Genomic DNA, 27,060 nt, shown 5'->3' with positions numbered 1-27,060 from the left:
CCAGCATTGAAGCTCCAAGTTTTTACCTTTAAATCCTGTATCCCCCAAACCCCTAACCCACCCCCGTTGCTCCCTAACCTTTCGCCAGAGGTTGGAGGGATGCTTATGGAGCCTTGTTTAGGAAAGAAATTAAACTTTCTAGTCTTTTAGATTAAACCAGTTAATCTTTTCTTGCCCTTTGAGCTTCATGAAGCACTTTGGGAATATGATGAAATCTCTCCAAAATAAGAATGCATCCATATGGACCAATGTGCCCTATTTTGTTAATAGCTTCAGGGGATGCATGGACTTCTCTCAGGGACCTCCAGTCCTGGAACGTCTCAGATGAGGGTTCTTGGTGTGTTTCCTTCTGTTTCACAGCCAGTACACAGTTTGTACATCTGTGTGCACAGCTAGTGCAGCTACTGCATCTATGAAAGATACACAGGCTTTATTCAAAGTCAGGTGTGTGATAATCAGTTCACCGAGCATTTTGCTACAAGAGCAAATGTGTAAGTACCTGAGCCTGGGGCTTCCTCCTCCCTGAGCTGTGTCTCCCTTCAGATTGGGGGCTCCCTGAGGCCAGGTCTGTGTCTTCCCTCAGACGGGGGCTCCCGGAAGGTAAGACTGTGTCTCCCTTCAGACTGGGGCTCCCTGAGGGCAGGGCTGTGTCTCTACTCAAACAAGGGGGCTCCTTGAGGCAGGGCTGTTTCTCCCCTCATACTCTGGCTCCTTGAGGGCAAGGCTGTGTCCCCCCCTCAGCTGGGGGGCTCCCTGAGGCCAGGGCTGTGTCTTCCCTTCAGACGGGGGCTCCCTGAGGGCAGGGCTGTGTCTTGCCTCAGACGGGGGCTCCTGGAAAGTAAGGCTGTGTCTCCCCCTCAGACGGGGGCTCCCTGAGGCAAGGCTCTATCTCTCCTCTCAGACTGGGGGGCTCCCTGAGGCAGGGCTGTGTCTCTCCTCTCAGGCTGGGGGGCTCCCTGAGGGCAGGGCTGTGTCTCCCCTCAGACTTTGGCCCCTTGAGGCGGGGCTGTGTCTTTCCTCAGACAAGGGAGCTCCCTGAGGCAGGACTGTGTCTCCCCCCTCAGCTGTGGGGCTGGCTCCCTGACGGCAGGTCTGTGTCTTCCCTCAGACGGGGGCTCCCTGAGGGCAGGGCTGTGTCTCCCCTCAGACGGGGGCTCCCTGAAGCAGGGCTGTGTCTTTCCTCTCAGGCTGGGGGGCTCCCTGAGAGCAGGGCTGTGTCTCCCCTCAGACGGGGGCTCCCTGAGGTCAGGGCTGTGTCTCTGCTCAGATTGGGGTTCCCTGAGGCGGGGCTGTGTCTTCCCTCAGACAAGGGGGCTCCCTGAGGGCAGAGCTGTGTCTCCCCTCAGATGGGGGCTCCCTGAGAGCAGGGCTGTGTCTCTGCTCAGATTGGGGTTCCCTGAGGCCAGGGCTGTGTCTCTCCCCTCACTCGGGGGCTCCCTGAGGAGAGGTCTGTGTCTCCCCTCAGACTGGGGCTCCCTAAGGGCAGAGCTGTGTCTCCCCTCAGATGGGGGCTGCCTGAGGACAGGGCTGTGTCTCCCCCTCAGACTGGGGTTCCCTGAGGGCAGGTCTGTGTCTTCCCTCAGACGGGGGCTCCCTGAGGGCAAGGCTGTGTCTTCCCTCAGACAGGGGCTCCCGGAAGGTAAGGCTGTGTCTCCCCTCAGATTGGGGCTCCCTGAGGGTAAGACTGTGTCTCCCCTCAGACTGTGGCTCCTTAAGGCCGGGTTGTGTCTCCCCTCAAACTCAGCGCACTGAGGGCCATGCCCTGTCCCCCTCCTCAGACTGGGGCTCCTTGAGAAAAGGGTTTGACTCCCCTTAGACTGTGGCTCCCTGAGCTCAGGGCTGCTCTTCTCCCCTCAGACTGGGATATCCTGAGGGAGGGATATGTTTATTCAAACTCATGTTCCCCAAGCTTATTGCTCTGTCCCCCACTCAGGATGCAGCTCACTGTGGCAGTGCTGTGTTTCCTCAGATGAGGCTTCCTGAGGACAGCGCTCTGTCTTCTCCTCTCTCTGACTGAAGAGCCCCTGCTTCTATTCTGACTTTTAAGCTTCTCATTGGGAAAATGTCACTCTCAGTCTCTCTCCTTTAGCACCAGCCAACAGTTCTCATTTCAGCCCTTCCAGTGCCTTCTGCCTTTACCGGGGTCTGCTGACCTTCCATCTAGTGCATGGTCATTCTTGCTGCCCCTGATTTGGTCATGATTTGGGGGAAGAGTGGTGAGGAAAGGGGCCTTAAGCTCTGCTTCCTTGGCCTTGATTTAATGAACAAAAGAAGCCAAGCTCCAGGCTGCCTCATGGACAGCTGAAGGATTTTATATGCTTTTCTTTTTGGGGGAAAAAAAATACATTTTGCCTGTTGGGAAAAAAAGTCTCTTTGAGTTCTCCAAAGACAGATAGTGGAGAAAAGCACTTATGGTCTCATCTCTCTGTGTCCTTTCAGTTTGGGGCCTGCTTTGAGGTGGATGACCCGATTTTTTACCTCTTGGCTTCCTACTAGCTGTGTGCCTGGGGGAAAGCCACTCACCATCTCTGAGCCTTGGAGTCCTCAGTGGATCAGTCCCTAAGGGGCACTGGGAATGTGTGTAATTAGGGCGGGTCTCCTTGGACCTGTAAGGGAAGAAGTGGTTTGTGTCACCCAGCCTGTCTCTCCTTTGTCACCAAGTGGTCCTGAAGACTCGCCAGGAGAGCTTGCTGAGCACCAGGTCGATGATGACTGACGTGCCTGACAAGACTCACTATGTCCAAGAACTCCCGTAGCAGTCCTAAGGAAGGAACTATTTCTTTCTTTTTTCTTTTTTTTTTTCTTTTTTGGTTTTTAGGGCTGCACCTGCAACATATGGAGGTTCCCAGGCTAGGGGCTGCATCAGAGCTGCAGCTGCCACCCTTCACCACAGCCACAACAATGCCAGATCAAAGCCGCGTCTGCGACCCACACCACAGCTCAGGGCAATGCCAGATCCTTAACGCACTGAGCGTGGCCAGGGATCGAACCTGCATCCTCATGGGTGCTAGTCAGATTTGCTTCCCCTGAGCCACGATGGAACTATTTCTTAACTCCATTTTACGGACAGGGAAACTGAGGTGCAAGGCAGGCAGGTCACTTGTCCAGTTCTTATTTCAGCCCTTCCAGTGCTTTCTGCCTTTACCAGGGACTGCTGACCTTCCATCTAGTGCATGGTCATTCTTGCTGCCCCTGATTTGGTCATGATTTGGGGGAAGAGTGTGAACCCAGCTGGTGTGATTGTAGCCCCCACACTTAACCATTAGCTACAGCTAAGCAGAAGTGTAGGCCGGCCCTGAGCATGACCAGCTGGGGAGATGAGAGCCTTGCCCACCCATCTGGCCTTTCCTTTTGGTTTTCCTTCATCCAGTCAGTTTGCCAGGGCCCTGCCCTGAGCCAGGTGCTGGGCTGGCCTGGAGCAGAGTTGAGGTCCCTGCGCTGTGTGAGAGACAGAGACACCCTGATTAGGTGGCTGCGGGTGTGCTGAGTACAGTTATGGGTCCTATGAGTCAGAGGATGGCATAGTGCAGGCTCAGAGGAAATGGCGTTGGTCAGTGTCTGTTCAGGGGAGGCAAAACTGAAGAGAATGAAAAGGAATGGTCTGGAAGGATGGTAATCTCAGCACAGTAGAGGGAAGACAGTTTGTATTACCTTTGGGTGCCCAGGATGACCTTTGCCTCAGGGCTCAGGGAGAGTCCTGAGGTCAGTGGGCAGGGAGCCATCAAAGCTAGGTGACCAGTCCTGTTACTTAGTCTAGCTGTGTGTCTCTTGCCCAGGCATGCCTGGTCTGCTTCTTCCTCTCTCTCTTTTTTGTTAATGGCTGCACTCATGGCACGTGGAAGTTCCAGGCCAGGGACTGAATCTGATTGCACCTGCGGCAACGCCAGATCCTTCAACCCACTGCATCAGTCCAGGGATCAAACCCATGCCTGTGGAGTGACCCCAGCAGCAGCAGTCAGGTTTTTAACCCACTGCACCACAGTGGTAACTCCTGCCTGCTTCTCTTTGAAGAGAAGACCCCATATCTGTATCTCTCTCTCAATCACTCTTTCTCTTACACACACACACACACACACACACACACACACACACACACGTAGCCTGAGATCCAGGGTCTCAACTTTCTCACTAGCCTAGACATGACTGAACCTGAGTTCCAGACCTAAACTTGGGGGAGACCCAGACCTCAGAGAAGTGAATTGCCTTCTTTCCAGGTCTTACATTCCTTATTTATCAAGGAATTAGAAAAGGTGACCTTGGACTTCCCATCATGGCTCAGCAGTAAACAACCTGACTAGTATCCATGAGGATGTGGGTTTGATCCCTGGCCTCACTCAGTGGGTTAAGGATCCAGTGTTGCCATGAGCTGTGGTGTAGGTCACAGACACGGCTCAGATCTGGTGTTGCTGTGGCTGTGGCATAGGCTGGTGGCTACAGCTCCGATTTGACCCCTGGCCTGGGAACCTCCATATGCTTTGGGTGTAGCCCTAAAAAAGACAACAACAACAAAAAAGTGACCTCTGAGGTCCCTTCCAGCTTGAACATTCGAGGATTGTATGTAATTATAGAATTTCATTATGGAATTCAAAGGTAAACCTCAGCACTTGCTTTTGTAGGAGTCCCCCCACTTCCCCACCCCCTACCCCAGCCCTCTTACTCCTTTCCAGCTCCTTGCTGTGCCTCAGGTGCCACCACTTTAGAAGCACCTTTGGAATTTAGGCCTTTTGTCATTTATTTCACTCAAGACAGATGCTCCTGCCCTGAGTCGTAGCCCACTGCAAGAGGAAACAGTCAACTCAGGGACAGGCCCGCCCACCTCGGTGTGGACGAGCGTGTATAAAAGTGGTGTCTTACCTGGAGCTCCTGCTGCCTCCTTTTCAGAGCTGCCTGTGTGACCATTTCATCTGCCGCTCACTGCAGTGGGCGGGGTTTCCAAAGTGACAGCAGGGAGCAGGTCTGAGAGATGGGTGATGGAGGCCAGCAGAGGGGTTCCGTGCCTTTGGGGTTATGGAGGGCTGGCTGCATGTAGCTGCCTTTGGGGAGAGACACCAGAATGAAGAGACTGGCGCAGAGGATGGGAATCTGCTCTGGGACAGAGATGGGAGGATTTATAAGCACCATCTAGAGCCTCCCAGGGACCAGAGGATGCCCTGTGCTGGTGCTGGCTGCTGCTAGGTCTGTCTGTCGGTCAGCCTTAGGCTCCCACCTCAGAGTTGGGGGCATGGGTGGTAGGGTTGACTGTGGGTCCAGTTGTCCAGACAGGCTGTCACTGCTGATGGCTTCGGTGATGGTGACTCAGAGTAGGTCTCCTTCTGGAACTTTCTGGCTCTGCCACTGCTTAAGGTGGGGCCTGGCCACTCCCTGTCCCTCTCTGGGCTCAGTCTGCCCCTCCTCCAGGAGAACAACAGATGATCCTCAGGGGCCCACCCAGCCCCAATATTTGGAGCTGGCTGGCAGGAAGTCGCACAGCCTGCTTTCTCCACTCTGGGGAAAGGATGCAGGGGGCACAGGGGCTCATGGGGGAGCATGGGAGGGGAGGGGGAGATGAGAAGACCCCCGGGGATGTCTGGAAGGGAGGTGGGCTGTGTGAGAGGGTTGGAAAGGACAGAACTTGACTTTAGGAAAGTGTCAGAAGGAGTCCGAGCTCCAACAGGTGGGAGGGCCATAGCTACAAAGCCCTGGCCAGAGGTCCACAGGGATCCTTAATGGGAAGGTCTCCCAGTGGGCACCTCTGGGAGGCTGTGTGGCACACACCTTGGAGCTGCCCCCAGAGGAGTGAGGCATCCTGACCGTTGTTGGTCAGGGGCCTCCCCGAGGAGCATAAACTTCCTGGTATTTGCAGCTCTGCCCACCAGAGAAAGCCCTTGGGAGAGGAGCAGGAGGACAGCCTGGGTGTGCACAGGAAACAGCAGGGCTGGGGCGACAGACAGCACAGAGCATCCCCGCCTTCCCAGCCCGCACTACTATCTCTATTGCACAAATGAGGAAACGGGCTCAGAGAGGGTGCGGCACTTCCCAGCCAGAGCCCAAGCTTCCACGGGCCGTGTTGCTGCACAGCGCATGTCCCTGGAGAGTGAGGGACACCAGATGTGCAGGATGTGCCCTGGCCCGGTCTCCCTGTACCTCCCCTTCACATCTGTAAGATGGGATCACACCCACCTAGGGCTGACCTTGTAGGGGAGCGTGCAGATTAGGAGCTGATATTTGCAGGGCACTGAGCACGGTGCCCAGGGTTCAGTGAGTGGGAGATGCAAGTGCACAGAAGCGGGGCAGGAGGGGCTCAGCACCCGTTCCAAGAGCTCTCCGTCCCCAAATGTTGTGTCCATCATCCTGCTGCCTGACTTCAAGGTTGATTGTTAGGGTCACATGTTAGCTCTGGCCTTGACCACAGGAGGACCCTGTTCCAATGAGTCTGCATCCCCTGGGAAGTGTCATTCATTACTCCGCTAGCACAGGTGAGATGATGGAATAAAATGGCTCTAAGTGAGACCTGAGAGAAGGGGATCTTGAATGGATTAGTTTTGATGACTTGATTTCATCTTATTTTTTTTTTCAGAGACAGAAGTGGTAAGAGGAGAATTTCTGAAACAGCATTTCTAGAACATTGGGCAGATTGAGATTTGGCTCAAGTGCAAGGGGCTGGGGGATCCAGGGCACTGGGGTACGGGGGAGCTCTTGGCGATGGTGCGGGTGGGTGGTGGGGGGCACCATGCGCTCTGGCAGGCTGAGCTGAGGACCCTCTGGGGCCAGCTTTAATGAGCCCTAATAAACTGCTGAAGGAGTCTTCCGCTTCCTGTTTTGCCCGAAGCCAGGCCCGAGGCAGCCTCCGGGTCTCAGTAACAGCCCAAATCCCCTGAGATCCTCTGGCTGTGCTAACTCCTGCTCTCTCCTCCCTTTCAGGAACCTCTTGGACAAAGACATGTTCTCCAAGTCTGACCCATGTAAGTCCTACTCCAACTGTAATAGCAGTAACAACAGCAACCACACTATGTTTTATTTATTTAATTTTTTTCTTTTCTGTCATAGTTTATTATAAGATACTGAGTACAGATCTCTGTGCTATGCAGGACCTTGTTGTTTATCTATTTTTAGGTAGTTTTTATCTGCTGATCCTAAACTTAATTTATCCCACCCCTTCCTCTTTCCCCTTTGGTAACCATAAATTTGTTTTCTATGTGTGTGAGTCTATTTCTGTTTTGTAAATAAATTCATTTGCATCATTTTTTAAGATTCTACATATAAATGATATCATATATTTCCCTATCTGAACTTCACTTAGTGTGATAATCTATAGGTCTAAACTGTTGCTGCAAATGGCACTATTTCATTCTTTTTTATGGCTGAGTAATACTCCATTGTATAAACACACCAAATCTTTATCCATTCATCTGTTGAGGGACATTTAGCTTGCTTCCATGTCTTGGCTACTGTAAGTAGTGCTGCTATGAGCATTGGGTGCATTTTCTCTGGATATATGCCCGGGAGTGGGATTGTAGGATCATATGGTAACTCTATTTTTCATTTATTAAGGAACTTCCGTGCTGTTCTTCATAGTGGCGGCACCGATTTACATTTTTACTAACAGTGTAGAAGAGTTCCTTTTTCTCCGCACCCTCTCCAGCACTTATTATTTGTTGACTTTTTGATGGTGGCCGTTTTGGCAGAGTGAGGCGATACCTCATTGTAGTTTTGATTTGCATTTCTCTAATAATTAATGATGTTGAGCATCTTCTCATGTGCCTATTGGCCATGTATATGTCTTCTCTGGAGAAAGGCTATTTAGGTTTTCTGCTCATTTTTTGATTGGGCTGTTGGTTTTTTGTTTTTTTTTTTTTTGTTATTGAGCTATATGAGCTGTTTGTATATTTTGGAAATTAAGCCCTTGTCGATTGCATCATTTGCGAATATTTTCTCTTAGTCTGTAGGTTGTCTTTTCATTTTGTTTATGGTTTCCTTTGCTAGCAAGGGCATTATGACTTCTGCAGCGGCCAACACTAGCCCATACTGAGCACTCACTATGTACTGGCACCGTTCCCAGTATGACAAGGCTGTCTAATGTTTCACCAATACTGTCTGGAGAGAGAGAAGTAGGGGGTCTGACCCTTCCCAGCACCCGTACTTGTGAGGCCTCAGTATACCCAAGTGGGTAGGGAGGGGTCAGAGTGTCTGGGGCCAGGTTTCAGTCCCTTGGAAACCAGTGCATTTAAGGGCCCCAATTAGCTGTGGTCTAGGGGGAGGGGCGCTGGTTTGGGATCCCAGGGTTCTAGCCCTAAGCAGCACTGCTCAAGTGAAAGACCTCAGACAGGAAGGACATTGGCCTCCTCTGAGCCTAAGTTTCCCCATCAGTAAAGGGAGGCTGATGACAACAGTAAGCCTCCTGGGGCTCTAAAGGGACAGGCAGGTTTCAGAACAGGTTTCAGATGCTCTCTCCTGGCACACCCTTGCCACACGGTCCCCCATCATGCTCACCTGTCTGCCCGCTCACACTTCGCACTTGCTCTGGTCTAGATGAGAATGGCCACCACCCTCCTCCCAAAGGGTGCCCCCCCACCCCAGACACACCTGTGTTCTAGGCCCCCTTCTCCAAGCAACTCCCACCCCTACCCCCAGACCCAACACTGCTGCCCAGGCCAGCATGTCCCTCGGTGCTCTCCCCATCTGGGGCCCACACTTTCCTCTTGGCCTGGGGTGTTAACCCTTTCTTCTCTTCTCTCCTCACAGTATGTGTCATGTATACTCAAGGAATGGAGAACAAGCAGTGGCGGGAGGTAGGTACAGCCCCTTTCCCACCTGGAAACACCAGCCCATCCCTGCTTGTCTGTCCGTCTGTTCCTCTAACACTGAGGTCATCCCACCTTCTGTGCTTCCAACTGCAGCATCTAAGCCCCCATGAAGGATGGTAAGGCGTGCGGAGTCCTGTCCCTGCTGACGCAGGAAGAGACTGCAGGTAGAGGGAAGGTTCCTACTCTCAAGGAGCCCAGGCCCATCAAGATCACGGCTTGAGACCTGGGTACAGCATCTTGTACCATGTCTTCTCATGGGTTTTTATTTTTTGGCCGCCCTGCTGCATAAGGAGTTCTCAGGCCAGGGATCAGATCTGAGCCGCAGTTGTGACTTATGCTGCAGCTGCGGCAACACCGGATCCTTTAACTCACTGTGCTGAGTTGGGAATTGAACCTCCTTCCTGGGGCTGCAGAGACGCCACTGATCCCATTGCACCACAGCAGGAACTCCTCTTGGGTTTTGATTAATGTGAGTGAGCGTGGCTTTAGTTAGGTGATTCCCCTGCTCAGAAACCTTCACTGACTCCCCTTGGCTTTGAATCAAGTCTCAACTTCATAGTCTGACTTCCAAGCTCTGTCATAACGCAGGACGACCCACTTTCCAGCCTTGTCTCAGTTCCATTGTCCCCAGCTGAGTCCATGCGCCTTCTGCCCCCTGAAGGTCCCACTGTCTAGAATCCCAGAGCCTTTTACTGGGTAAGTATTAGATAGATATTTCAGTCTCTTCCCCACCCAGAAGCCAGGGGTCCTGTCAAGACCCAAGTTAAATTCTGTCCCTCTTCTTCTCCAAGCCCTCCAGCAGCTCCCATTTTGTGAAACCACAGTCTTGGAGTTCCCACCTTGACTCAGTGGGTTAAGAACCTGACATGGTATCCATGAGGATACAGGTTCGATCCCTGGCCACTCTCAGTGGATCAGGGGTCAGGGGTTGCTGTGAGCTGTGGTGCAGGTCGCAGATGCAGCTCAGATCCAGCATTACTGTGGCTGTGGTATAGGCCACTCCAATTCTACTCCTAGCCTAGGAACTTCCATATGCCACAGGTGCAGCCGTAAGAGGAAAAAAAAAAAAAAAAAAAAAGACGAGGCCCAGGAATGGGACAAGAGGAGATTTAACCTTGGAGCCCCACCTGGACCTGGGAGGAAGGCCTGGGGGTTCTGGACAGACTCAGCTTGGGGTCTCCGCTGAGGGAGGGAAGCCCCCATGGCTAAGGAGACAGAGGCAGCTCCAAAAAGCAGAGGGACACAGAGCCAGTCACCAGAGCCTGTGGAAAGGGAGGGAAGAGGTGTGGTGCCAAGGCGATCAAAGCCAAGAGCCCACAGGGTGGGGGTCCCGAGTGACTTGATGAGAGTGAGAATGGCCAGCAAAGCTTCCGTGATTCAGACTTTAGTAATGAACCTCCCTTTCCTTGTTGGTGGACTGACCAGAGAGCATCACCTGCCCAGCTCCCTGCTCCTCCCTCCCCTCAGGTTCAGCAGAAGCAGGTGGATGCATCTTAGTCACAAAATGTATGGGAAGTATTTCCACAGGGGCTGCGCTCACGTTGGCTTTTTCACCCTCCCCAAGACTCTATGCCAATTAAAGCATAAACCAGATTGCTGGGGAACCATTTAGCCTCCGTGAACTCACTACTTTTGAGGCCTTTTGGCTGAGCTTCATAAAGAGCAGGAGTGCGCTAATGTCGTGGTGATCCAGTCAGGAAGGGCCTCTTCAGGAGGGTGCTGCTTCGCCAACGCTTAATTATATTCTGTCATAGGACATGTCACCATTTGGGTCAGGGTCCCCTGTTGTCCACGTCTCATCTTGTCATCACGCACGCCGCAGGGCGGAGCGGAGGAAGGGTGAGAGGCCTTGGAGTCAGATCCGCCTGTGCCTTCACTCCGGCTCCAGCCCTTTCTGAGCAAGTTGCTTAACCTCTGTGTTTCCGCATGTGTAATACAGGGATAACATCTGCCTTCCAGGCCTGTGACGTGGGGAAAGCAAGGTGATGGATGTGTTGTGCCTGCTGCGTAGTCACTGTCCAGCAACTATCACTGTACAGCATCATCCAGAGTGCCCAGGCCTTACTGGTCCCTCCCCCATTTCAGTCAGTATTTGCAACAGTAGGCATTTATTTATTTATTTGCAGAAAAAAAATCTGCTGTTTATTTTCACTAAATAATTTTAAAAAAAAAGCAACAGCTGATAAGAAAACAAAGGTGATAAAATGAATTATAAAAGTTCTCCATCTGGGAGTTCTTCTGGTGGCTCAGTGGGTTAAGAACCTGACTAGTATCTATGAGGATGCATGTTTGATCCCTGGCCCCACTCAGTGGGTTAAGGATCCAGTGTTGCCATGAGCTATGGTGTAGGTTTCAGACGTGGCTTGGGTCCAGTGTGGCTGTGGTGTAGGCTGGCAGCTGCAGCTTCAGTTTGACCCCCTAGCCTGAGAACTTCCACAGGCTGCAGGTATGGCCCTAAAAAGAAAAAGAAAAAAATAAAAATAAAAGATCTCCATCCTAAAAAGAGCAGAAAAAGAGGAGGGAAGTAACAAAGAATTGGAGGGGGCAAACAAAAATCAAACAGTAGATGTAAGCCCATTCTTTTCAGTAATCACTTTAAAAACAAATGGTCTAAATACCTCACCTAAAAGATAGAGCTAGGAGTTCCTGTTGTGGCACAGGAGAAACGAATCTGACTAGGAACCACGAGGTTGCTGGTTCAATCCCTGGCCTCGCTTAGAGGGTTAAGGATCTGGCATTGCCATGAGCTGAGGCAGACACAGCTCAGATCTAGTGTTGCTGTGGCTGTTGCTGTGGTGTAGGCTGGCAGCTGCAGCTCTGATTGGACCCCTAGCCTGGGAACCTCCATATGCCGCGGGTATGGCCCTGAAAAGCGCTCACACACACACACACACACACACACCCCAAGATAGAGGTAGGATTGAAAAAGCAACATCCAAGTATATACTATCTACAAGAAAACTTACTGTAAATTGTAAAGATACAGGGAGTTCTCTGGTGGCCTAGTAGTTAAGGATCCAGCATTGTCACTGCTATAGTGAAGGTTCAAAAATTCTGGCCCAAGAATTTCCACATGCCGTGGGCATGGCCAAAAAAAGATACAGACAGATGAAATGTGAAAGGATGGAAGACTTTATATATATTTATAATCTAGGGAAAGTAGGCGTGGCTGTGTTGATATCAGACCGAACCAACTTCTGATCAACAGGAAGCATTTATGAGGTGCTGGGGGAAAGAGGGAGAGAGGCTGAAAGAAAAGAGTTGCACCAAAAGCACAGGATGGAACTAGGGAGCCTGCAGCCTGGACAGGGAGATTCCCATGCAGGAATCACGCCGACAGAGGATGTGACAAGAGGCACTGATGAGAACAGAATGGGAGTTCAGAGGAGAGAAAAGTAGAGCCAGAATGTCATGCAGATTTTTAAATGGAATTTGAACCTCCGCACTAGCCATCTGGCTAAGGGCTGTGTGGTGTGGAGCAGAAAACTATGTGGGTTGGAAGGAACTTTGGGGACCCTGGTTCTACAAGGGGAGCAGGACTGGCCTCGGGTGTTGGAATCTGACTGCTAGACCCCAGCGCCGTGGGAGTGTCTGCTTGGAGGAGCTGAGGGGAGCTGGGTTTCAGTGAAGTTAGGGGACGAGACACAAGGGCCTGGCTTCAAAAATAGTGGTGAGAGCAGAGGCCTGGGCTTGGGGGGAGTAGGCAGGCCAGGCCAGGTCCTGGATAGTCGGGAGATCTAATAAAGGGCTATTTATAAAGGGTTCAGGGAAACCAATGGTGGTGAATCACAGGATGGGGGTGACAGTGGGACCACACTGAGCCTGAGGAGGTAAGAGGAGGGGTGGTTCCTAAAGTCAGTCCCAAGGGAGTGTCTCTGCAGGGGCCCTCAGAGCGCCTGGACAGACAAGTCCCAGGCGACTTCACTCTCTCCCCACCGTCTGCTCTCCGACCTTCACCTCCCATTGGTGGGGCCCCCTGAAAGACTTGGTGGAACCCCATGGAAAACTTGGGGCGGGGCTATTGATCCAGTCCACATAGGCTGGCCTCCCAGGCTCGGAGCTGGGGGAGTCAGGAGGATGGGAGGGAGGGTGGGGGAGGGCAGGAGTGGATCCAGAGGTGCAAACGGAGCCCCTCCAGAACAGACAGCAGGTAGATGAGCGAGGCTGGTGAGGTACAGGAAGAGGCAGCTGAAGGAAATTGGTTTTGGGTTTTGGGTTTTTTTTTTTTTTTCCATTCTGGGCCAGGGATCGAACCCCAGCCACAGCAGTGGCAATGCCAGGTCCTCAACTGCTAGGCCACCAAGGAACTCACTGAAGGGAGCTCTTCACTGTCAGGCCGAGGACTTCTGGGGACATAGGGTTAGAATGTCAGAGAGGAGACTGACCCCATTTACATGAGACCCTCAGCACCAAGCCCAGCCCTTCGGGGGGACAAGCGCAGAGCTCCGTCACATGGGCTACCCTAGGGGCGCAGGGAAGATGTCCTCAGACACATCAAGGCCCTACTTCTTTGCCTGGTTCTCTGTGTAACTCACAGAGCTGAGTATCAGGAATGGAGAGTTTGAAGAATAATCTGGGAGTTCCTGTTGTAGCTCAGCAGGTTAAGAATCCAACTAGTAATCTTAAGGATGCAGATTGGATCCCTGGCCTCACTCAGTGGGTTAAGGATCCATCGTTGCCATAACCTTTGGTGCAAGTCACAGATGCGGCTCGGATCCTGCATTGCTGTGGCTATGGCGTAGGCTGGTGGCTGCAACTCCGATTTGACCCCTAGCCTGGAAACCAAATGCCACAGGTGCGGCCCTTAAAAGAAAAAAAAAAAGAAATAAAGAATAATCTGGATCTATCTTTACGAAATGGCCCTTGGGATGGAAGACTGCTCTTCTGGGTAAAAACAGGAACCTGTTCTCATGGCTCCACCTGCTAGTTCATTGCAAAGCCTCTCTCTGTTAGTGGAACCCTGGCCGAGGGATACTCACCCGACAGCCGGAGGGAGTCAGGTGCAGGCACGGCAGTTTCCTCAGGCAGGATCCAGACTCCAGGTTCGCACAAAGCCACAGAAGGACGAAATCTGCTCCCGTGGCCCCTGGCTGCCAGGTTTTAGCTGATTTCAACTGCTTGGGTCATTTTAATGCCTTCCGAGAAAGCTCTATCTTCCCAGCACCTAAATCTGTCACCGCATTTTATGAAAATTGACTCAAGATGTAATTTTAGCTCAGGATATCGAGAACTATTTGCATCAAGTGTTGCCAGGGCTTTCTGCACGTCCTGGGAAAGGCAGGCTGGCCTGATCGGAGGAGTCCCAGAAACTCTTTCACTAGGAAGAGGGAGCTGGGCTTGGTTCACTGTTTGGAAAGTGTAGGGTGGGTGATCGCCTCCCCCCTTCACCAGGTGGCTGTCCAGCCACCTGGCTGTCCTTGGAAAGGAGGAGACAGGTATCACAGAGTCTCAGAGTGTCCCTCGGATGGACCCACACCACCTGCAGGGCATGTGGCCCTAGCCACTAGGCCCATACGTCCCTACCTGAGCGCTCAGTCTATTTTTGAGCAACCTCAGCCCCTTGAACAAAATTGACACCAGCTGGGAATGACAGTTCATATCTGACTATTTGGAATGATCTTCCTCAGAGCATCTTAACATGAGCCTCCACATAACATTGACCTACAATCTACTATGCTCTAGCAGGTGAATGCTGGGGACACAAAGGGGGACCAGAGCTCACCTTCAAGTCAGGGAGAGAACACGAACAGCAATAGTAATGCTACTAGCAAACACTTACCCACCAGGGATGTACCTGGCACTGTTCTGAGCATTTACACTCGTTTAATCCTCGCAACAACCCTATGAAGGAGGTAGCATTATTATTATTGTTAGTGTTAGTGTTGTTATTATTTGCTCCATTTAACAAAGGAGGAAACTGAAGCATAAAGTAATTTCTAGAACATGACATCAAAACTCTATAATAGAGTTTTATATAAAGGGCAAAATTCTATTCGTTCCTAATTCTGCCCTCCTTAGATGTGCAAAATAAGTTTCTCTTCTGCATGCTCTTTCAGTGTTTGAGGACAGCTCACCCAGCCCTGGTAGTCCGCTTGGGGCAGATTTGGAATGTGGCCATTTCTACCAGGAAATCCTCTTTATGAAATCGTCTCCTGTCCCTTTGCCAATCTGGGTACACTCCCTGGAACACACATCCCTTTGTCAATGTTCTTCCCAAAGTGTGTATCCTGTGCTGTCCCCTTCTCGAGCCTGGAGTGGCACAGGCTGGATCCCTCCTCAGAGGGGCTTGGGCTGGATGATCACACTCCTCTGTCTGTGGATTCTTTTTTTTTTTTTATTTTAGGGCTGCACCTGCAGCATATGGAAGTTCCCAGGCTAAGGACTGAATTGGAGTTGCAGCTGCTGGTCTATACCACAGCCACAGCAACTCCAGATCCGAGCCACATCTGTGACCTACTCGGCAGCTTGTGGCAACACTGGATCGTTAACCCACTGAGCGAGGCCAGGGATCAAACCCGAATCCTCATGGATACTATGTTGGCTTCTTAATCTGCTGAGCCACAGCGGGAACTCTGTATGTGCATTATGTTTGTCTGTTTCCAAGGCTTATGTATCTATTGATTTAGAATTCACAAGCCTTTTTGGCAGGGGTCTTCAACTTACTTCATATTGAGTATGGGGACTCCTCTGTCTTTCTCACACAGCTGCTATCCAAACAGAATTCCTCCAGCCCAGATTTGGCAATAGAGTTTTTGAATCTAGATGTGAGATTTTTAGGGCCGCACCCACGGCATATGGAGGTTCCCAGGCTAGGAATCGAATCGGAGCTGTAGCCACCGGCCTACACCAGAGCCACAGCAACGCGGGATCCAAGCCATGTCTGCAACCTACACCACAGCTCACGGCAACACTGGATCCTTAAACCCACTGAGCAAGGCCAGAGATTGAAGCTGCGTGCTCATGGATGCTAGTCAGCTTCGTTAACCACTGAGCCATGACAGGAACTCCTGGATGTGAGATTTTTACGTTTTTCTGTTATGTGTCATTTGGTGGATTCAGTCTGTTGTTATGGTCTGTGACGATCATCTTGAATTATGGCCGTGCATTCAGCATCTTGGTGCTGCCTCCTGGTCCTGGGTCAGCTGCAGCTGTCCATGTGAGTCATAAGGGTTGGATGAGAAGGAGTGCTGTGGTCCTCCACCAGAGACCTTCTCCCAGACTGATCTGTTATCTAGCTGACCTTTGGGGAGTACTGTTCAGCCTCTAGTATCTACATAACTTTGTTATAACCCATCGCATATTTCTGGATCTGGCTCCTAAGGGTGTCATGAGTAACAGTCAGGCAGCAGCACCCCTTTCTCCTCTCTGGCCCTCCCCACATGCCAGATGAAGAAGCAGTGGCACAGAGGGGTCCTTGCTTCACCCAGTGACTGCTGGAAAGCGGCAGAGCTGAGATGTGATATGGTCTTCAGCCTAGACTGCTGCTGACTTTTGAAATGGGCTTTTCTAAAGCTCCAGGGGCCAACTGAATATCTGTGTGTGGCTTCTGCCTCCCCTTCAACCAGAGGTGTTTGTTAGTTCTGCGTGATACCTTAGACTGGAGCCTAAGATTTCGTTGAAAGAAAGGAGTTTGCTTTTCTAGTAAGCCCTGAGGTTCTAGGCCAGGTCCCTTGGTAGCTGATAAATCTATTTGGCGTTAGCATTCAGGCTTACTTGAGAGCTGAGGCTGAACTGCTGAGAGCGTGGGCTCTGCCTGAAGTCAAGGTAACTGGGTCCAAATCCAGGCCACGACCTTCCCAGCTGAGGCTCTCAGGCAAGTGCTTAGGCTCACAAGCCTGCTGTGAGGATTAGCAGAGTTAATTCATGTAAAGTGCCTGGCACATAGAAAATGCTCCATAATGGCTCTTCTGATAAGAAGACTGAAGTGAGAAACCACGGATGGTATCGTTTTACTGATGATCTGTAAGGAAGGAGCCATGGATGGTATCATTTCAGACATCCTGATGTCATTTGATAAGAGCCATAGACATTTTGGGGCGTGCGGGGGGGACAGGTGCCCTTACTGCAGCCTTTCTCTGGCTCCCCGGCTCCCTCCAAGTGCAGCAGCCAGACTGAAGTTCAGCCGCCCAGGCAGGACCGGGGGAACAGCCAGTGGAGGGTGTTTTGCTAGTAGCTTGGCAGCTAGGCTTATTGGTAAAAGGGCCATTTCCCCAGGAGCTGGGACAGTTTAACAGATTATCTGGAACAACGGCTAATTAGGAACTAAGCTTTTTGGCAGGAAGTCTTTTATTACAAGCTTAGTAAAAAATTCACAGGCTGCTGCTGGTATTTGGGGCCAGAATAGGAAGCTAAGCACTGGAAAGGCCCCTGGAGCCCCAGGTCCCCCATCTCCACACTGCCCTTCCTCACTGAGAGGCCTTCGCAAAACGGGAAGCAGTCTGGGAGGCCACCAGGCCACAGAAGCCACAGGTGACTTCACTCTGGGTGACTTTGGATAAGCCCCTTGCTTTCTCTGGGCTTGGTTTTCCTCACTCTACAAGGTGGCCACAGAATCCTGAACCCCTCCCAGGAGAGAACCTGAGAGAAACTTCCAGACCCAAGGTCATGGTGGACCTGGCACGGAACCAGCTCCTCCTTCCTGATGCCCAGACCTGTGGCCATTCTCCCAGCCCTGGGTGCCCACCCAGGCCCCTATGCCCAGAGCCAAGGGCACATTCCCTTTTCCTGTTTCTATTTGAGTCAGATAGCTTTCTGGCTTTTAATTTTAATCCCAGTGAACATGATTCATGAGGGGCCAGGGACTGGGCTCTGCGGCAAGGCTTTTAGAATCCCCAATTAGGGAGCCATCAATAATATATGAAAATTATAGGGGACCTCCAGCTGGGGAAGAGGGGGGCAGCTTCACGGTAGGGAGCAGTCTGCCAGCTCTGGCCTCGCTCTATCCTGGTCAGCGCAGCCCCTGGGGGCTTTGCAGCTGGGGGGAAGCTCTCCTTAGCTTCATGCAGCTGTAATTTGTAAAAAGGCAAGAGCTGCTTAAATCGGGCCTGTTAAAATTGTTCAGGCTTGTAGAGCCACCCACTCATTCTGAGGCAGGGGTTGGTGGTGAACAACCACAGGACACCAGGCCTCCTCTGTCACTCCTGGGAGCCCTGGCCCTCCCTTCCGACCTCCAGGGGCTCTGTTCATTCATCTGTAAAGTGGGGATGATAAGAAAATCATCTCTGCTCTCTGCGGGGTCAGTGGGGGATGGATCAAGCACAGGTATGTGGAAGCGTTTGGAGGATGAGAAGTTACAATACAGAGCAGAAGGAAGAGGATTATCTGACAGGAGGGAGGAACCCGAGACAGACTTCTGGGAGAAGAGGGCACCGCTCAGAGCTAAGCCCTACCTGACCTGGGTCCTTTTCCTAATCACCTGTGTGACTGCTGTCAGAGCAGCCCCTCCTCACTGCCCCTGCCTCTCTTTTCTCATTGGTTGAGATGATTTGCTTCCTTCTGGCCCAAAAATCTTCAGTTTTAAGTCAACTTGAGTTTTGTATTTATTTATTTATTTATTTTGCTTTTTAGGGCCTCCCCTGCAACATATCGAGGTTACCAGGCTTGGGGTTGAGTTGGAGCTGCAGCTGCCAGCCTATGCCATGGCCACAGCAACGCCAGATCTGAGCTGTGTCTGTGACCTACACCGCAGCTCACGGCAACCCCACTTTGTGAGGTCAGGATGCTAGTCGGGTTCATTACTACTGAGCCACAATGGGAACTCCCTAGTTCAATTTGTTAATTGGTGAGTATTTACAGAAATCACAGGAAGGACCAGGCTTCTGGGTGTGTGTGTGTGTGTGTGTGTGTGTGTGTTTCTGGGTGTGTGTGTGTGTGTGTGTGTGTGTGTACACGTACCAGGGCTGGAGGTGGGGTGGGAACTGGGCAGAAATTGTGCCACCTGACCTGTAGGACCCCAGCCCCACAGGAAGTTAACCAGGTGGAAGGGACAGTAGGCCCTGGAGAAGTTCAGAGGTCAGGCTGAGATAAAGACCGGGTAGGCCTTAGTCCCAGCCCCAGTCACAGTATTAACCTCGTATTGGTTAGTGACCAGATCAACTCCTAATTGAGTTGGAGGCAGACTGCCTGAGTTTGAAACCTGTTCCTACCCCACTGTGACCACTGTGTGACCTTGCGTAGCTCACTCAATCTCTCTGAGCCTTATTCTAGTCTACTTATCTGTAACGTGAAAATGATAATAGCACGGCTTCATGAGGTTATTATGAACATTAAATGAGTTAATATGTGGAAAACATCCAGTACCTGGCACCCAATGGGGCCAGGTGACAGTTGTTATCAGGATTGAAGAACAACTGTGCAACAGATGCTCCAGGCAGCCTTTCCTGTGTGTTTCCTTCTAGCCTTGCCCTGGAGGAGGCATGACGCTGTTTCAGGGATGGGGAGTGCCCCCTTGGAGGGTGACCCAGGTTGTCTCCTGTAGATAATAGGTAACTAGCTCCTGGGGCCCTGGCCCAGCTACCCCCCACCACACCTCCCTGGCTCCAGCCCCCACTTCCCCACCCCAGCCTTGGGCATCTGCAGGGATTTGACCAAGATGTTGGGAGAGGTCCTTGAGCTGCTCCTTGTCATTGCCCCCAGCCAGTGGGTTGTGAAGAAGGAGGGGCCCAGATTTTAGAAAGGCACTCTGCCTGAGTTAGTTATTTAGAAATCTAGAAGCAACAGAGAGAGCCTCTTCTCAGGCCACCTCTGTTCTGCATCTCCAGTGTCTGAGCCTGGGGGGAATGGGCCATAGGGACTCTCCTCCCCACTCTCACCAGCAGCCTCCTTGCCTTTCCTGCCAGCGGCCAGAGGAAATGCCCCAGGCTGGGGTTGCAAAGCAAGCTTTACACCTTCTGCTGCCTTCCTTCTTCCTGAGGCCTGGGGCATTGCTGGGTGTTGAGGGGAGCCCATGGGGAGGGCAGAGCTGGGATCTTAGTGGAGCAACTGGTTTGTAAGGGCAAAGGGCCAGCCCTGCATCCCCCCTCGGCCTTACCCTTTGTGTGGAAGATGAGAGAAACCACGCACAGAGGACTTAGGCGCAGAGGACACTTTAGCCAGACAAACCTTGTCAGGCATGGGAGGTGTGTACAAAATGTTAGCTGTTAGGGTCAGGAGCATCTCAGAGATGAGGCTGAGTTCAGAGGCTGGGGAGATACTTCCTGGGAGGCTGGGTTTGGGGTTTATAAAGAACCAGAGTGTGAAATCACGAATTTACAGAGCATGTTTTATGTTCTAGGCTCTCTTTTTGTTTTTTATTGGCCATGCCTGAAGCATACCAAAGTCCCCAGGCCAGGGTTTGAACCTGCACCACAGCAGTGATCCTTAACCACTAGGCCACCAGGGAACTCCCCAAGCTCTCTTCTTAGTATATTACAGACACTAAATCATTTAAGCCTCCAACTATCCCATAATGCGTGAATAAATGGTCATTTCCATTTAACAAAAGAGGAAATTCAGGCACAGAGAGGTGAAGGGATTTGGCTAAGGTCACACAGCCAGTGAATAGCAGAGCCAGGAACTGAACCCTGGAAGCCTGGCTTCAGACTGCTCTATTAACTCCTTCACTTTACTGCTTTATGTGGGAAACCCTAAGATCTGCCTTCGAAGCTAGAGTCAGCAGTTCTTAAAGCTTTCTGAAGGCGTGCTTCCCTTTGAGAATTTGATAAAAACCATGGCTTCTCTCCCCAGAAAAGGAGGGCCTGTACAGACATGTGCATTCAGTTGTAGGGTGTCACAGCCCATTGAGAGCTGGTTCTAATCCAGCAGTTGCCCTTCCCTCCTGGGCTCTCCCTCTGGCACCCATGTGGACGGGGCTGGCACGGCCACTTGCTACGAAGCAGAGGCTGTGGTGGGAGTCCTGGTTGCTGAGAGTCTCCACTGAGGCCCTTGGGTGGGACAGCTGGACTGAGACCCTGTGTCCCAGAGGACTGTCACAGACCTTGGGTATCGAGGCTGCCTGGGCAGGAGCCCCGCACTTTGCTGGTGACATGAATGTTATGCAGTGTCTGAGAAGAATAGGGTCAGAGCAGGGACTGTTCTGGTTTATGTTCAGTTGAGTTGGCCATTGTATGAGTGTGTGAAAGAGAGAGAGACAGTATATCAGTAGAGTCCCAGCAGGAAAGAGAGTTCTACTCAGTTGGCGTCACTGAAGAGAGAGTTAATAGATTGCTTTCAAAGGTAGGGGTGAGGTTGAGGACGCCCACAGGGGCCAGGGCAGCACCCAGGGCCTGGCAATGACAGGGAGCTCTTCCCACCCAGGCTTGACGGGGCCCTGGGAGGAGATGGTGTGAGCGAGAGGTGATTGTGGTCCTGGGGTGGGGTGGTGGGGAGGTGGCCAGCCCCGGGGGAGGGGGCAGCCCCTCCCAGATCCGTGGTGCTGAGTCTGGTTCCGAGTCTCTCCTCCCATCTCCCAGCCACCATCTGCCAGGGCCTTCTGCCGGCCCACAGGGCAAGGGAACTTGGTGGTGGAAACAATCTCCTGGCGTGTAGAGCAGGGGTGGGAGCGGGGCAGCAGCAGGATATTCCAGCACAGCGAACAAGCCTCCAAATCCATCTGGGCTTCATTGCCAGCCCGGTGTCCCCCACAGGTCCAGAGGCCCATGTCTCAGCTTTGCCCCCGCCCAGCCATGTACTTGATGTGAGGAAAGAAGACCTTACCTCCTGATCCAGGCTCTCAGTCCCTGGTCCCAGGGCGGTTGGGCTGGACAGCTGTCCACTGGCCCCCAGAAATCTTGACTTCTGTTTGTAGCACAGCCCCCGAGAGCCATTTAATTTAGTCTTCAAAGAAGTTTCAAGTCTGCCTTCCCTCAGAGGGTCTCACTGGAACTGACGATATGTAATTAGTGCTGCTTAATTGATATTCTTGGGGCTTAGTCATAGGGGTTATAGGAACCCTTGGGAGCGTGTTTTGTGACATTTCAGGAGTTTTTCACTGGGTTTTGTTGCCAGGGATGAGAAGTAAGCTTTTCAGAGGGAGAATACTCTAATTTCCAGGCCTATTTCCCATTTGTACTTTCTCTTTCTCCCCCCGGGAGGCTGCCCTGGCCCCTGGGCTCATAGCCCCCTCACCTCCCTGATTGCTCATCCCGTTCCCCATGTTCACACCACATCCTCCCCAGGCCACACTTGCCATGCGCCCAACAATTCTCTGGAGGTCTCTTCTGCATCAGAATCATTTGGTCAAACGAAGCAGATCTGGGGCTTCCCTGCAGCTTTGTTGTTTTTGTTCTTGGCCTCACCCAAAGCATACAGAAGTTCCCCAGGCCAGGGATCAAACCTGCACCACAGCAGGGATCTGAGCTACAGCAATGACAATGCCGGACCCTTAACCCGCTGAGCCACCAGAGAACTCCCTCTGCAGCTTTGTTACTCGGAGAATGCCTGTGCCCACCGATGCTTGGTGATCTGTGCCTCAGACTGTGAGCAACATGAAGCCCCCTCCCATCCTCAGAAACCAAGTATGGACAAAGGGAGCTAGAAGGGTGTTCTGGGCTGACTTGGCTCCAGATTATGGATGGTGAGAGGTTAACCCCCCCCCCCCGGCAGCAGTCAGATTGTGTGCTTCTCACTGCTGATACCTCATCTCTCCAAGTCCCTTCTATTTCAAATGGAATCCAGCCAAATGGATTGTTTTTAAACATTAGTTAAGCTGTATTCTGACCATCATTAGGAGGGATGTTGGAGTTCCCACTGTTGCTCAGGAGCAACAAACCCAACTGGTATCCATGAAGACACATGTTCAATCCCTGGCCTTGCTCAGTGGGTTGAGGATCTGGTTTTGCTATGAGCTGTGGTGTAGGTTGCAGACACGGCTTGGACCCCAAGTTTCTGTGGCTGTGGCGTAGATAGGCAGCTGCAGTTCCAATTGGACCCCTACCCTGGGAACCTCCAAATGCTGAGAGTATGGCCCTAAAATGACGACAAAAAAAAAAAAAAGGAGGGCCTGACAGAGACCAGTGGCTTTTGGGATTTTTTTAAATTCAAGATTTCACATTTTTTTCCTTTGTTATTAGCCCAAGTAATGAAGGCTATAAAACATCTTTAGTAAGTCCCTGGGTTGATGTTGCTGTTGTTTGTGACGTGCATATGTTAGTTACTCTGCTCCTGGTAATTCATCACTGCCCACCCAGCCTCATTGGCCCCCTTTCCTGCACGAGGAGAGATACTGGATACCCTTGGCGTCGTCCTGCCTGTCCTGTTTCCAGGGGACTCCATCTTCTTCTACGTCAAAGATCAATCTCGAGGGAATTCCCCTCTATTGAAGCTTCAAGAGCCATTTTAAAAGCAGCACTGTCGTCTTCCCAATGGGTGTTTTCCTTGGAGTCTCTGCCGGGAGTGGAGGGAGGAGGGAGGCTGAACAAAGGAAGACTTGCTCCTTCTGGGCTGGGGTTTCTGTAAAATCCTGCCAGAGGGATTTTTAAATGTGTTTGAGAGAGGAAGGCAGTGCATTGAGGAGGAGGTAGGGCCCTTCCTTAAGAGAGGATTCCCTCAAACCTGGGTGTTTACCTGGAATAGTCTGGATTCTAGAAGGCTATTAGGAGAAAAGATATTTTCATCTGAAGATAGGAGGTATTAAGAATTAGAAAGGTCAGAGTTCCTGTTGTGCCTTAGCAGGTTAAGGACCCAACAGAGTCTCCATGTGGGTTCGATCCCTATCTTCTCTCAGTGGGTTAAGGATCCAGCACTGCTGCAGCGTAGGTCATACATGGAGCTCAGATCCTGTGTTGCCCTGGCTATGGAACCCCAAGCCAGGAATTTCCATATGCTGCAAGTGTGGTGGTAAAAGAAAAAAGAATTAGAAAGGGCAGGAATTCTTTTGGAACCAGGGTTATGTGTTATAAGATTGTTATTGAATTTAGGGAGTGGGGCAGAAACCCAGTCTTATTCAACTCCCTGTCTTCCCCCTGGCCGTGCATACAACGAGGCGTCTATAAATGCTTGTGGAGTCAGTCTCTTTATTTGGTTTTCATAATGCTTGAGGATTCTTGGCAGTTGGATGAAGTCAACATACAATGGGCTTTGGAGTTAGACATACCTGGGCTTAGATCCCAGCTCTGCCTAGCTGTGTGACCTTGGGCAAGTTACTTAACCTTTCTGATTTTCAGTTTTCTCACTTGTAAAATGGGTGATAATTCACAGGGTTTTTGTAAGAATAGAATGACATAACTTAATGATCCTCTTGGTCTACTGAGCATTTATTAGGGGCTCAGTCAATGTTAGTTTTCTTCCTTCTTCCTGCTGTATTCCCCCTGAGAATCAGTGGTTTTTGACTCCATCTTCACCTTAGAATCATGTGGGGAACTTTTAAAAAACACAGTTGCTCAGGCCCCATCTTGAGATTCAAATTTAATTGGCCTATGGTAGGGCTTGATTTTTAAAAATCTCCTAATAATGGTTACATTTTTAAAGGATGAAATCATGATTCCCATAGATACGTAAAATGAACACATGGCAAAGACTTACTCAACTTATCAATTAATGAGGAAACCAGTAAGATATTACTGGTTCAAATAATTCCAACAGCACACACACACATGTAGGCAATCAGGAATGCTGGAATGAAGTTACAAATAGATGCAAAGTTAGTCTGCATCCACAGGGGTAATAATCAAATAATCCATTGCATACTACTGAGGAAAATTCATTTGCACTTCTGTGGATAAGAATCATTTGCATTACTCTATGCTTTCTTTAATTGACAGAGTTGTAAGGTAGTTCAGAGATAACGAAAGATGCAGACCTCTACAAAGCCAGATCCCAGGATTAGTATGTGAAACAGGACACCCTGGGATCTGCTTTTTGGTACGTTTCCATACATAGCTTTCATACGTCCTCAGCCAGGAGGGAGCACCTGCCTTAGACCTTGGTATATGGTTCTGCTAGCAGTGTTGTCACCGTGTATTGTGGTTATTTGTGTCTGAGCTGTCCCACCTATGATAGGGAAGTCCTAAAGTACAGGACTCATGTTCTATTTATGTTTGTAGCCTAGCACCCACCACACTGTCTGGCCTACTTTATAAGTGCTTAAAAACTGCTTGTTGAATTCATAATTGAATTGGATAACCCTAAGAAGCATGCAGAACAAGAAGTATTATTCTCCATCTTCTGAAGAAGAAATTAAGGCTTTGAGAGGCACTGTCATGTCACACAGTTAGCTTGTGATGAAGTTGGGATGCAAACTCTCTCATCCATTTCCTCATTCAACCTTACTTCATTCAACAAGCCCTGAGTACCTCCTGTGTACCAGTCACTGCCTTGCCCTCAGGACCTTACATGTAGGGCAACGGGGCTTAGAGAACCTGAGCCAGAGTGCTTGTGCCTTGAAGTCAGATTTTTTTTTTCTTTTCTGGACGCCCTTGTGGCGTATGGAAGTTCCCAGGCCAGGGGTTGAATGTGAGCCACAGCTGCAGCAACGCCAGATCCTTTAATCCACTGCACCAGGCTGGGATTGAAGCCATGCCTCTGCAGTGACCCAAGCCACCGTGGTCAAATTCTTCACCCACTGTGTCACAGCGGGAACTCCAAAGTTGGCCCTTATGAGCCGTGTGACCCTGGACAAATTACTTGGCTTTTCAGTGCTTTCATTTTCTCATCCGTAAACTAGAGAAGCCTACCATAAAAGGATTAGATAAGTTCATACGGTGCAAAGTGTTTAGCACAGTTGCTAGCGCCGTAATCACCTGTGATTGTGCTAAACACCGTGTCAGTCCTGGGCTGCGGAGATGAGGGAAACTTGGATCCTCCCGTTGCTTGAGATGCTCTGTCTAGCGGCGTGGAATGAGGCTCAGAAGATCATGGTTAGGGCATGTGGTGAGCACTGCTGTGGGATGGGAGGAGGATTAGGGGAGCACGGGGAGGGGGTGGGAGTTGGAGGGCTGGACCTCTGGGGAGCTGAGTCCTTAAGCACCAGCATTTGACCCCCATTTGGTCCATCTGCTGGGAGGAGGCTGTGGCCATGATTGAGGTGAGAAGATGAAAAGGCCTGACCAAGTCCACCGCAGGGCCAGGGGAAAGATTTAGGTGATGAAGTTGACAGGAACAAAGGTTGATTAGATGAGGGGGTGAGGGCAGGAAGGCGCCTGATCTAGTGCTTCCCAGATGCCCCCACACTGCCTTGGAGGAGGTTCTCTTTGCAGGTTTCTAACTTAATTCAGGGGTGAAGGGGCCACCAAGCCATGTCCCAGGTAACCAGAGCCTGGCCCACCACACGAGAGGGCTCATGTACTAGCATTTTTCTGGGCTTTAGGCTGCCAGGAGGACAGTGCTCAGGTTTAATTCCTTATTTTGGCCATGACTGCCCAAACCAAAAAAACCCCACGTTTATCTATTAAGAATGATTAACAACCTTTTAAAATGTTTTTTATCGCCTATCTTGTTTACTTTGGGGATTATCATGCCCTGCCTTTACGGAGTGTGCAGTACAGTCCCGTGACACTCTTATCTTTTAGTCTCATGTCTCTTTTTATTTATTTATTTATTTATTTTTATTTTTTTACTTTTTGTCTTTTGTCTTTTTAGGGCTGCGCCCAGTGGCATATGGAGGTTCCCAGGCTAGGGGTCTAATGGAGCTATAGCTGCCGGCCTGCACCACAGCCACAGCAACACCAGATCCAAGCCGTGTCTGTGACCTACACCTCAGCCCACAGCAACGCTGGATCCTTAAGTGAGTGAGGCCAGGGATGGAACCTGCAACTTCATGGTACCTAGTCAGATTCATTTCCGCCGCGCCACGATGGGAACTCCTACTTATTTAAAAAAATTTTTTTGTTTTAAAAAATTTTTTGGCCATGCCCACAGCATGCAGAAGTTTCCAGGCCAGGAATCGCACTCGTGCCACAGCAGTGGCCCCAGCTACAGCAGTGACAATGCCAGGTCCTTAACCACTAGTTCACCAGGAAACTCCCCACATTCCTTTTTAAAAATACAATTTCAAAGTTCCCTTGTGTCTCAGCAGGTTAAGGATCTGGCGTCACTGCTGTGGCTCTAGATACAGCTGCAGCATGGATTCGATCCCTGGCCCAGGAACTTCTGCATGCTGTGGGCTCAACCAAAAATTAAAATAAAATGAAAATTTAAAAAGAAAGCTTAAGGACTTCCCATTGTGGTGCATGAGGTTTCGGGTTTGATCCCTGGCCTCGCTCAGTGCATTGCCGTGAGCTGTGGTGTAGGTCGCAGATGTGGTTTGGATCCTGTGTTGCTGTGGCTGTGGCATAGGCTGGCAGCTGTAGCTCTGATTGGAACT

General features: G+C 50.8%; 1 protein-coding gene across 2 annotated transcripts in view; it reads left to right on the top strand.

Moving 5' to 3' along the window:
• The window catches only part of CPNE5 (copine 5), a 97,204-nt gene that overhangs the window by 9,889 nt on the left and 60,255 nt on the right, over positions 1–27,060 (top strand). For both annotated transcript variants that reach the window (XM_047796187.1, XM_047796186.1), the window contains exons 2-3: positions 6,901–6,941; positions 8,722–8,768. In XM_047796187.1, coding sequence (XP_047652143.1) covers positions 6,901–6,941; positions 8,722–8,768 — 88 coding nt within the window. The remainder of the gene's footprint in view (positions 1–6,900; positions 6,942–8,721; positions 8,769–27,060) is intronic.

Source organism: Phacochoerus africanus, chromosome 9 (assembly GCF_016906955.1).
Source record: "Phacochoerus africanus isolate WHEZ1 chromosome 9, ROS_Pafr_v1, whole genome shotgun sequence".
NCBI classification, from domain to species: Eukaryota; Metazoa; Chordata; class Mammalia; order Artiodactyla; family Suidae; genus Phacochoerus; species Phacochoerus africanus.
This window is presented reverse-complemented; position numbering and strand designations above follow the sequence as displayed.